Source organism: Cydia splendana, chromosome 13 (assembly GCF_910591565.1).
Source record: "Cydia splendana chromosome 13, ilCydSple1.2, whole genome shotgun sequence".
Lineage (NCBI taxonomy): Eukaryota > Metazoa > Arthropoda > Insecta > Lepidoptera > Tortricidae > Cydia > Cydia splendana.
This window is the reverse complement of record NC_085972.1, coordinates 6,625,780-6,639,015: the sequence shown is the minus strand read 5'-3', so window position 1 is coordinate 6,639,015 and position 13,236 is coordinate 6,625,780. Positions and strand designations below refer to the sequence as shown.

At 39.4% G+C, this 13,236-nt stretch overlaps 1 protein-coding gene across 1 annotated transcript in view; it reads left to right on the top strand.

Annotated features, from left to right (window-relative positions):
* Positions 1-13,236, top strand: part of LOC134796418 (metabotropic glutamate receptor 2-like) — a 328,723-nt gene that overhangs the window by 206,659 nt on the left and 108,828 nt on the right. The window contains exon 4 of the mRNA XM_063768622.1: positions 7,340-7,510. Coding sequence (XP_063624692.1) covers positions 7,340-7,510 — 171 coding nt within the window. The remainder of the gene's footprint in view (positions 1-7,339; positions 7,511-13,236) is intronic.

Genomic DNA, 13,236 nt, shown 5'->3' with positions numbered 1-13,236 from the left:
TTCCGTCTTTTTTGGGTACCAATACTACGGGAGCGGCCCATGGGGATGAGCACGGTTCGATCACCTTCTCTGCTAGCATCTTAGATACTTCCTTTTTGAGGATCTCAGTCTTCATTGGTGATAGACGGTACGGTGGCACAGAAATGGGCTTGTGCACACCGGTCTCGATCACATGTTCGAAGCCTTTTACCGGTTCTCCATTAGGTGTGAAAACGTCTTGATTTCTATCCATTAAGTCACCCAGTACCGTGACATCGATCGATGAGATCGATGTTGATGGAAAAAGTGTGTCAGCAATACCATCTAGGTCACATTCTTCATCGTAGTTCAGAAGGTTAATTCTCGCATCTTCATATAGGGCGTCCAGTATAGGGGAGTGATTCTCAGGATATACAAGATGAGGCCTCTTCTTGGGAGGTGACGGGGCATCTATCCTGACGAGTGGACCGTATGAGCGAGCCGTCGTGTTGCTTTCTTCTGGTAGTGACGGTGACAGAGAAAGGTCAGGGGTTATGGCAGCGACCGCAGTTTTATTGCCATATTCAGCAAAACTTTCTGGGTAGAGCTCGAACACCTGGGTAGGATCATCAAGGAAGTGCCAAGTGCTTTGTGCCAAGCTAATTTCGATTCGAGCATCTTGAATAAATCCCACTCCTAGTAGAGTTTTGTTTCGCCGAGACTCAGGGAAAACCAGGAGAGTCGTAACCACTGTACGGCCATTAATTGTGACTGGCGCTTGGGTGACCAGTATCATCTTAGGCTTGGGATCACCGTCAGCTAACGTCAGCCCGATCCCATATTCTCGGAATGTGAATCCCTTTTTCTTCAGCTCACAGTACAGAGAGTAAGAGGCGACGCTTGATTTGGCGCAGGTGTCCAAAAATACTGTACCAACAATTACAACAGTTACAATATCATAATTATTATTTTTGATCAGATCTGTCACCATGACATATATTTATTTTTCGATTGGCAGTTATCGTCATCTTGGCTAAGGTCCCAGGGTTTGTATGAAAACGGAGACATGATGATGATAATGATGATGATGAGCAGAGAGATGATCTTAATTTCCTTAATTTCGGAAAGTGCACTATTAAGGATGACGTCTCGGCCCGGTTCCGAACCGTTCTATCGTCATTCTTTATACTGGTTTCCCCTCAGTCCGACAGTTGACTGCGATCGAAATGCAATAACGGCAAAGTACTATGTTTGTATTTTGCACCCTTTGAAGTTAAATTACCTACGTATTCATCAATCACTGTTTTGACAAAGTTTAAGTCACGTTTACAAAGTAAAATTAGTTCAGGTGCGACTCTCAAATTATGCGGCCTGAATATTGTAAATATTAAAGTTGTATAAAATAATTTGTAGATGTTGAGATATTCGTTATTCAATTAAAAATCAATGTTTTTAAAAACGACTTAACGGATACGAAACAGGCATTCTGTACTTTTTATCTACTTATTTAATACAATTTTAAGTCAACGAAGTCCTATTAATATTAAACACACCATTATTGTTAAATACTCATTATTATTTAAGTAATACTCATAGTCTCATGTTATACGCTGCTAACCAAACCTTGATGGCATTTAATTACACTGGCTGTCGATGTAATGAATGAATTAATATACATGATCATTTGATCGACGTTACTACTCATTTCTATAACGGCTTAAATGTTTGATGTTACCAACCCATTTTAGTCCTTAATTAGCCGACTTTACGGAAATTTGTGAGCAAATAGATATACGCTAACATTAGGCATCAGATCAGAGTTCAGTAACTATACTGGGACTCCTATTACTATTAAGTAATATATAATTGACATCTTACGCAACCTAACAATACAATACTTACTCTTTATGGCACACCTCACAAAGTTTACAATACATGTACAGAAGCAAACAAAGACAATTGAATAGACGTAACAACAGATGGTCTTATCGCTTAAGAGCGATCTCTTCCGGACATTTAAATAGTTCACTGATATAATTAATAATAATAGTAATCTTGAGAGACTCTCGCTAGGTGGTTGGATCAAGGGTCAGATGCAGAAGGCGGTGATCTTGGACACGGCGCGGATAGTCCGCCGGTTCCTCTCTCTGCGGCCCTGACCACCGGTAGCTTAGGGCCCTGCCCCGCTGCTGGCGGCACCCTAGGTTAGGTTTTTAACATTGAAAATGTTTTTTCGATCGCATCAGTATAGAGCCCTCCAATTTCAGCCAGAGTGAGACAACGCCCTGGTCTTGTGAGTTTTAGGGCTACATGAATGGTCTAGGTCTCAAAAGATTCGTCTTAACAAGGGCTATAATATGGTGTGAAAAATATTTTGAAAAAGTCAAAAACTCTTTTCGGAAATCTCAAAAATATAGAAAAATGACGCATTTTTTCGGTGTCTTTTCGCACTAAATGGACAATTTATCGAAAAAGAAAAGCGATTAAGGTATTGAGTTAGGCTACATTTACAAAAAAAACGGACCTCTCTATCTCTTACGGCCTAGGCTGTGGCTTATCCTTTATGTAGCGAAATGTCAGGATACCGCAGGAGGCGTGCGCGGCGCGGGATACCTATACAAGTATACAAGTAGGTAGTATGATTGAAGTTTGTTGATTATTGTATAGTTAAAGCTTGATATGTTATTGAAATAAATATAAATGGTGATTTGTTTTTATGATTTCCAAAACTTTTATTTCTTTCCAAAATTATTTAGATGGTTTAATATCTAAGTGTGCTCGTGAGTGCAGATAATTACTGACATTGTTTGTTATAGGTAAGTGTGATTTCAACATTTGTTTACTGTGTTGGTGATCTGTGATTAGTGGTGTTGGAGAGTGATTCGATTCTGTGTGAGATCTGTTTAGTGGGACTAGAGTCTAAAACAATTTAGTTTATAGGACATACGTCGAGAAAATTCGGATAGACGTCAGACGTCAAAAGGGTTCGCCTTGGAAAAGAAGGAAGGTACATTCACGTTCGCAATTGATGGAAGCTTCGAGCAACACGGAAGGGAGGCGGCATTCGCACTATTTCCTCTCTGCCTAGGTACAAGATCAACTGTGATCTAGCGCGGATAATAAAACTAATTGCGCTCGGATTTTTCACTAGACCGAGTCCAGACGCGCGCGTGAACACAGCAGCAGAAAAAATGCCTAATTGCTCGGTTTTATGTCGTAAAAAGAGATCGGGGACATCAAATTTACAAAAATAAGGTGTTACAATTCACATGTAATATTTTTTTTACATATCATACGTTTAATTACATTTAAACACAATTTTTATATTTTAGGCTCATCTAATTGTTGGATTTATTGATTTTGCTCGCCCAGTACAAATTGCGGATCGGTCGAGCGACAAATCCGACTTCTCATCTCTCAGCATACAATAAAATTCTTTGACGTAAATGTGTTAGTGTGCGTGTTGTGACACTTGTGACTCGTCCGTACACAAAAAGAGATCGAGGTTTGCAAGATTTGTCTTTGACGTGTGTCATTTTCTATGTATTTGTGTCGTCATTACAGATTGGATTTTGTATGTAAGTGTGTGAGAAGTGTGACTGTATGCACCTTTCCCCCCGCAAAAAATGGCAGAAAGATTTGTACGGTAAGATATCGCTTGGGCCCCTCCCTTCCGATGTGTCGGAAGCCGGTGTTGCTCGAAGGATGGAAGTATTAAAATGTAGTGATGTTCGAAATCAACAATTATCTACGAATCTACGATAGGTTCTGTAATTAAGTTGTAAGTTTACTTTGGCTCAGCATTGTTGGTGTAACACACAGGACCACTGATTTATTGTTGTCGGGCAGGCAAGGGAAAAAAAGCGCAGACCGAGCGCCCCTACACGTGCAAGCCATAACCACTTGATCACACTACGTCGAATCACTTCGAAAGATCGCTCAAAAAAGGACAGTCATTCTAAGATTCCAATGCACTCTTAAAATGCGTTAGTGGTGTGCATTGCAATTTGCGTTAACATAAAACGAGCATCGGTAACGCGCTAATAATAATTGCAACAGCTCAGAATTCATACGTGGACAACCTAAATACTTAGACGCGACATAATCCGGTAAAATTTGTTTCAAATCTAAAGTCATTCAACATTCAACCTTATTCAGCCAAATAAAAAAAAATTACTCGCGTTATTACTTTTCATATTCACACCGCCCACGCCCTTATAAGTGGGTATGAATGAAGCACTTAAAGTTACCTTGAAATACAACAACAGTCATTGATAACTGCAACTTGAAACCCCAGTGATAAGAATTCTTGCCCGACTATAACAATAAAATATTCCCTAATGTAAACAAACGGTAAGACTTGCGATACTTTACTCTGTAAAACTCAGTAGAAACAATTCCTGCATATTTAATTTTTACAGGATTATTGAACGAAAAGATAGTTGTGTAGTTGAAAGATATATCTTTCTAATACAACTATCTTTTCTTTCATTAATGAAAAAAACCGATATTCGATTTAACCCGTGTGGCGTCCTAGGGACCTACGTGGTCCGTAACTTATATTGCACTCACAATAAAAATGTGGAATAGTTATTTGTACAACAAGAGAGCAAAGTTAGATTTTTCTTCGAGTGCTTATTTTGAGTCCCGTGCAAGCAAAAGATTCCATAATAGATTCACGAGCGTAGCGAGTGAACCTATTATAGAATCTTGAGCGTAGTTAGGGACTCAAAAGCGCACGAGATGTAAATGACTTTGATCTCGTGTTCTACTGTGTGATGAAGAAGGATTACCTAAATTTTTCAGGTTCAGGATGTCTAATATTTACGTTCTCACTTCTGAAGTGAAAATTTGTGTGTACAACACGAGATCAAAGTTATTTACATCTCGTGTGCTTTTGAGTCCCTTCCTACACTCAAGATTCTAAATTACACTATAGAATCTTTCGGTTGCACGGGACTCAAAATAAGAACTCGAACAAATATCAAACTTTGATCTCTTATAACACTTTAATCTCTTTGATCTCTTGTTGTACAAATAACTATTGTTTAAACTCAAATAATTTGTACACTTTAAGTGCATAGTATATTTCTTTCCTTTTTTTTGAGTATCGTATAATTTTATTTGTCAAGATTTTTCGATAAATATAAAAGTGATTTCGAATAAAAAGATAACTAAGTTTAAGTGTGTCATTTAGGAGCCCACGTGTCAGTGTTGGCCGAAAGTTAATGCGAATTGAAAATGTTGGCCATTAACCATTATAAATTGAACCTTAAACCTTAACGGACGATTACGGTTTAAGGGTCAATTTATAATGGTTAATGGCTAACATTTTCAATTCGCATTAACTTTCGGCCAACACTGCCACGTGTGGTAGTTTTATTTCATCCGTGTGGCTCTGTTTTTGTGTTTTTTATTATATCTACACAATCTACTATCTAAAATAATTTGTACACTTATAGTGCAACGTATATTTCTTTACTATTTTTCTTGTGTCCTTTAGGAGCGCATGCGGGGTAGTTATTTCTTTACTATTTTTCTTTTCGAGTATCGTATAATTTTAATTGTTAAGAATTTTTAAGAAAAAAAAATTTGAAAAACTGATTTTCTTTCATTCATTTTCAATGTACCCGAAGGTCGTGAGAGGCACGAGATCTGTGAATTTTTATAATGTGTTTGTTTATATGTATTTTTTATTGTTTTTTATGTGTTTTTGTATTTAACTTTTATATTCATGTTATAAAGAACCTAACTTATGAAGAAAAATAAATACAGTAAATAGTAATAACTCCACGGCCGATTCGGCCACGGCGTCTGCTATCAACTCCTTTGTTGTCTCTGGTGTGCTCGCAAGTGGCTGACGTAGCCTATCTTGTTGCTTAAGAGCCAACGGGAGTGGTCATTTCTCCATACAAACGTACTCCTCGTTTTCCTCCGTGGTTTTTGAAGCTAGAGCAATGATTTTTTCAACACAGATTAATATTGTCAATATCTGTGTCAGACCGTTTTGCTTTTTTTGATATTTTTGTTTTTGAAGGCGCTAGAGCCCTTCAAAATGGCCTAATTGACTATGCCGCAATGAGAGGCGTGGCATTCAAAACTGATATCAATTAGCCAAAAAAGCAAAACGGTCCGACACAGATAATTTCATAATCATTTAGATTTCCAAATTTGGTTACGATTGGTTAAGTTTTGGAGGAGAAAACAGAGGAGTACGAAACCTCGATTTTTGAGATTTTTACGCAGGATTTTTCGCCTTGTCCTTATCGCACTACTTTTAGGTGCCGCTTCCGTTAGCGAGACGGGTATATTTACCTAAAATATTTAAAACTCAGCTCCTGTTTCGTCTTAAAGTTCGCGAACATAGCGGGCATGTGAGCACACCATTTGTGTAATAATAATGTATTGCCGCAGGTGGTCTGGCTTTTACTTCGTCGCACTTGGCATCCAGCTCTAAGCGCCGTCGCGATTCAGATTCCTCCCATCCCTCCCATCGCGAGGGTTTCCGCTTGCCCTCCTCAAGCTAGGAATAAAAGATGCGCTTAGCCACACGCTGGTCGTTCATCCGAGAAACGTGACCGCACCACCGAAGCTGACGTCGCATGAGGTATACCTCGATCAAAAAATCAAAATCAAAAATCAAAATTATTTATTCAATCAAGAGTAAATTACAGATAACATTATAGTATTTGGTACCTCTTTTTAAGTAAATTATTACCTGTGTTAAGAGGTACTCGATACCACCCACATTTGCTCTACGCAGCACTTCGGTATTCCGAACACGATCAGACCATCGGATCTTCAGTATCTTGCGTAGGCATCTGAGGTGGAATCGATCCAGCATGCGAATATGGCGGCGATAAACGGTCCACGTTTCAGCGGAGTATAGAAGGTTGGGCAGCACGACTGCCATATAACGGATATTTTAGTATTAATTTTTAATATTATATTTTAGTTGATATAATTATTATACTGTAGAACGAAAGTGTTATTTTAGACAAAATCTTATTTAAATTTGCCGTATTGCTATCCTAGTCGGTAGTGATCCTGCCTACGAAGCAGGGTTCGAATCCTGGTAACGGCATTTATTAATGTGTTTATCACAAATATTTGTTCTTATTTAAGGATATTTTCTATGTATTTATAAATTATATATATCGTTGCCAGAGTCCCACAACACACGCCTTTTTGAGTTTACTGTGGTATTTAGTCAATCTTTGTTAGAATGACCTGTAATATTTATTTATTTATTATTGTTTATTTATTTATATATATATCGTCGTCTATTATTACTCACAACAAAAGCCTAATTGAGTTTACTATGCATCTAGGGCGATTTGTGTAACATTGTCCTAATTTCCATGTGTTTGTTGTTTGACAGGTGTCATTCTTCTCTACCTCCCCTGAGCTGTCGAACAAGGCTCGCTTCGAGTACTTCACACGGACCATACCCTCAGACCTGTTCCAAGTGCGGGCCATGGTGGAGATCGTCAAGAAGCTGAACTGGAGCTACGTGTCCATCATCTATGAAGAGTCCAGCTACGGCATCAAGGTTGGTATTATGTACAATTTTTATTTACAATAAGACTTAACTTCGCTTTTCGGTGAAGGAAAACATCGTGAGGAAACCGGACTAATCCAAATAAGGCCTAGTTTCCCCTCTGGGTTGGACGGTCAGATGGCAGTCGCTTTCGTAAAAACTGGTGCCTACGTCAATTCTTGGGTTTAGCTGTCAAGCGGACCCCAGGTTCCCATGAACCGTGGCAGAATGCCGGGATACGCGAGGAAGAAGAAGACTTAAATTCGTTTATTTCAAGCTACAAGCCTCATAATCACTAAGCGGCACTTGCACCATTCCACTAACCCGCCGGGGTTAACCGCGCGGTTAAACCTGGAGTTACCTTGGTTACCAGTACAATTTGACATTGGGTTAACGGTTTAATCGGTTAACCCAGGGTTAGTGGGATGGTGTAAGTGGAGTATTTAATAATCATTTAAGGGATCATGTACTTATCCATTAAGTACCTACCTAATTATAGGAAATTGAAGAATAATAAGTCGCAGTGGAATATCGAGGAATATATTTGATACATAAAATCAGATGACTGACGGTTGATTGTACAGACATTACAACAACAACGGTTTCATAGCAACCTACCAACACTTCCTCTCAAGCAACCATCCATCATCATGTGAACACTCACAGCATCATCAAGCACTCAAGTCTAAACCTAAACCAGTCACACACCTTTCAAACTTAACGCGGGGCAATGGCTTAGTTAAGACATCGGCCAAGTTATCTTCAGTCGGGATGTACTCCAACTGAATCAACTTCTCATTGACGCAATGACGAACGAAATTGTACCTAATGTCGATATGCTTCGTCCGCCGGTGAGAAACAGGATTGTTCGCCAACGCCATGGCGCTCTGGTTGTCTACAAACAACTTGACGTCCTTAGAGTTCCCCTTTTTGAATACGTGACTCACTAACCTCTGGAGGTATACAGCTTCCTTGGATGCTTCAGACAATGCGACAAATTCTGATTCACTTGAAGAAAGTGACACGCAGCTCTGCTTTCTGCACTCCCAGGATATCATATTCGGTCCAACTTTGAACATGTACCCCGAATAAGACTTTCTGTCTCTAATGTCGCCTCCCCAGTCAGCATCAACGTAACCTGTAATTAAATGATCGTTACGTTCACCTTTTGACTTCTGAAATAGAAGGCCTAAGTCACACGTTCCCTTTATGTAACGTAGAACACGCCTAGCCGCCTTCATGTGTACAGATCGGCAACATGAATTATATTGAGCCAAGAAGCTCACAGCCGCCGAGATATCGGGCCTCGTGTTACAGGCTAGGTAATTCAATGCACCAACCAAAGACTGGTATCGTAATTGTTCTTGACGATTCATCTCCTCACCACCCCCATCTGCCAAAACCTTATGCAGATCCAGTTCTAGCGGAGTTTTCGCTGGTTTGCATTGATCCATACCATGATCCTTTAGAACGGTTTCAATAAACATCCTCTGATGTAGGAAAAACGTACCTTCTTTTCCTCGTTCTAAATTCATGCCTAAACATTGGCGCGCTTGTTCCAAATCCTTAACTTTGAAGAATTTTCGCAACCCATTCAACAATGCCACTTTGCTTTTCATATTTTTAAAAAATATTATGAAATCATCTACATACAAGCATATGAAAATATCATCTTTGAAATATAGACAATTATCATATTCAGAACGTTGAAATGACATTGTTGACAGCAAAACATCATTGACTTTTTCATACCACGAACGACTTGCTTGTTTGAGACCATATATTGCCTTTTTCAATAGACAAACCTTTTTATACTGACCTTCGCTGTCAAATCCTTCCGGTAGTCGCATATAAACTATTTCTTGTAAATCCCCATTCAGAAATGCGGTATTTACATCAAAATGATGTACCTGTAAATCATTTTCTGCAGCCAACGCTAGCAATAACCTTAGAGTTGATCTTCTTACGACGGGTGAAAACGTTTCAAAATAATCCACACCGTATGACTGCGTGAAGCCTTTTGCGACAAGTCTGGCTTTGTATGTCAGGTTTCCATCGGCGTCATACTTGTACTTGTAGACCCACTTGTTTCCCACTACTCTGGCTTCTGACGGTTTATCAACAACCTTCCAAACGTCGTGCTCCTTCATGGACTCCAACTCACGTTCCATTGCTGCTTGCCACTCATGACTGTCAGGTCTCTGTAATGCTTCCTTGTATGACCGGGGCTCTTCCTCTATATTGCAGGTACTATTATAGAAATACAGACCGCTATGTGCACTACGTAACCTATTCCGTAGAGGATACCTAGGTTCTGCCTCATTATGCACATCAGCCACTCTTGGTTCTTCGTTACGATCTTCAATGGTGGGTTCTTGTCTAGAAACTTCATTGAGTACATCGGGCTCAGTTGTACGAGTAGTGTCCGCGCAAGCTTCTACGGGTACATCGACTGCGTCCGAGCTCTCTACCGCATCTTCATAGAACTCTTCTGCCATTGACATATTCGGAACCGTCTTTGAGGAATGACCGATTTCCCATACAACAGCATTGTCTTCATCTTGAACAGTCGTCTGAGACGATAACAACTCTACATTTGAACCAGTTTCTGACGCCTTTAAATCAGAACCTTCAATAAATGTAACGTCTCGACCTGTTATAATCTGTCTAGGATTGCTAAGATCCGCAAAGCGATAACCTTTAGTATCTTCGCAATAGCCGACGAAAATATATTGCTTTGCCTTAGCGTCCCATTTCTTTCTCTTATCCTTCGGAATATGCACATAGGCCGTTGAACCAAATACTCTCAAATGATCCAACTTCTGCACTTTCCCTGTCCACAGTTCTTCCGGAATCTTCCCATTGTTAGCGCTATGAGGCAGTCTATTTTTGACGTATACCGCTGTGTTACAAGCTTCCGTCCAAAACTTCTTATTTAAGCCTTTGTCCATAAGCATGGTCCGTGCCATCTCCGTAATCGAACGCAGGGACCTTTCCGCGACTCCGTTCTGTTCTGCCGTATAGGGAACTGTCAACTGGTGCCTTATTCCCTTGCTGGAAAGAAATGCATTAAAATCTTTATTAACGAATTCGGTACCATTGTCCGTTCTCAGTTGTTTAACTGTCAAACCTGTCTCATTCTCCACATGCGTCACAAAATCCTTAAAGAAGCTTAAAGTTTGCGACTTTTCCTTAAGAAAATAAGCAAACATTTTCCTAGTGAAATCATCCACAATGACAAACATGTAATGAGCACCCCCGTAAGAACGTTCCGACATTGGTCCACACAAATCGGCGTGTAATAAGTCGAGTTTGTCATCAGCTCGTCCTGCTTCACCCTTTGGAAAAGGTAATCTATGTGCCTTACCTCTTATACAAGCGACACAAGGTTCCATTACGCTTTTACCTCCAAGCTCGATCTGTGGAAGCTTCCGTAAATCGCTCAGATTCACGTGCCCAAGCCTCCGATGCCAAAGCGCCAACGAGTCCTCAACTTGAACTGTAGCCAAAGCCCCTTCTACAACAGGAAAACAATCATCCAACTTATAGATACCTGAGACTTCACTAGCAGTCACCACATGTTTACTCGTAATTTGGCCTATCGACTGGTGAATCATCCTACAACCATTATAATCAAATATAACATTCCACCCATTCTTTACCAACTTCGATATCGATAAAAGATTAACTTTCAAGTCGGGTACATAGTAACAATCTTTTACGGGAAACAATACTCCTTTTAGACTTACCATAATGTCACCCTTACCCTCACTTGACATTTTGTCATCATTCGCACATGTCACAACATTCTTATCAGTTATCATAAAGTCTCTAAACCAGTGCTTCTTAAAACTCATGTGGTTCGACGCACCGCTGTCCAGATAAAATGCCGAGGGGCTGAAGGAATCGTGTACCGACAGTGAACAGTGTAAAGCAACTTTCTTCGACTTTGAAGAAACCGTTGATACGCCTTCGCCATCCATTTCCTTTACCAGCTTCGGGCAATCTGACTTCTTATGACCTTTCTTGCCACATCTGAAGCATTTGAGCTTTAATACTGAATGTTGACCTTGTTTCTTTGCTACTAACGCCGAATTCGCATCTGAGGAATCATTCGAAGAACTCTGGCCGGAATCCTCTTGTAACAGCTTCTGACGGACATTTTCAGAGGTAAGCTTCATACCTGAGTGTTCTAATGCCATTCGCAATGGTCTATACTCATCAGGTAGACCTCTCAATAACACTACGGCTATCAGATCGTCATCAAAGCTCTGATTAATCTCTTTCAGCTTTTGAGCGTGGCTCATCACGGATGCAACATATTCATGCATAGACTTGTGATTTTCTAGCTTTTCATCTAAGAGATTATTCATCAAAGATATCCGCCGGTTAATACCTTTATCTTCGAATATAGCTGCCAACGCGTCCCACACCTCCTTAGCGTAAGACAGATTTTGCACATACGGGTACAGATGCGGCTCCAGGTGTAGACATATTAACGTGAAAGCCTCCTGATCCTTTTCTATTTCAGCAGTATCTAGTTGCTTCGGTAGCGTTGACGTGTACTTGAAACATTTTTCGCGAACGAGTAGCATTTTAATTGCGAACTTCCATGACGTATAATCTTCTAATCCGTTTAATTTGGTAACAGAAAATTTTGTAAACTGGGACATGACCTGAAGAATAATAAGTCGCAGTGGAATATCGAGGAATATATTTGATACATAAAATCAGATGACTGACGGTTGATTGTACAGACATTACAACAACAACGGTTTCATAGCAACCTACCAACAGAAATAGAAATGTTTCTGGCATCTCTTCGATTTATTTTCTTTTCACTATAATTTGGACAATAGGTATGTTGTCTTGGGCATAATATTTAGGTACTCAAATTACTGATATTTAATACAGAGTTGAAAGATCGATAGAAGTAATATCATTAAACTCGTTTTGCAGTTTTTTGAAGCTAATCTTATCTACGTTGTTCTCGAAATTTAGTTTTAAGAAAATCGTTTATTGTTTAGGAAAATAATACTCGGCTAATTAAAACTTATATAAATTACTCACTGTACTTAGATCAGACAAAAGCGCAATACAATGGCGCGACGAACAAAACATACAAAAGCTAACTTTTTTAACATTTTGCAAAACAGTAACAACAATATTTTTTAATTTTGTTTGTATACGGTGAAAAATGAGCATTATTTTCTGGGCTTGGACAAACTTCGTTTATGTTAAGGCGTGCTTTTCCCGTACGAGCTAAGCGAACCAGTTTTTTGAATCCATCGGAAATATAAGAGACAATGTTTTAAAATTGTGAAAAAAATATATCTTATACTTAAGGATCTGGCAGATATGTTTTGGATCTCAAAAACATGATTAGATAAACTTTGCTCGATAGAAAAAAATTCTAAAGTTACGCCTTTTATTAACAATAAATCAATCTCAGAGCTACAATACAAACTTTTTTGACTTGTTTTTTACATAAATGTATAGGTAATAAGATAATCTAGATGATTTGGATCACTTTGTCTCGGTAACATCATTAAAATAATTTCTATGTGTCAATACCTACTAAATCCGCAACCGCCATCACTCGCGAACGCACTTACGCCCTCTTCAGTCGCGCGGCAGCGCTTGTAGAGGACGGACCTGCGTCAGTATGTTCCGCGCGGTCACGTGATTTTACCATTTACAAACAATGGGAAACAAAGCATATGAAACGTAAGAAAAAG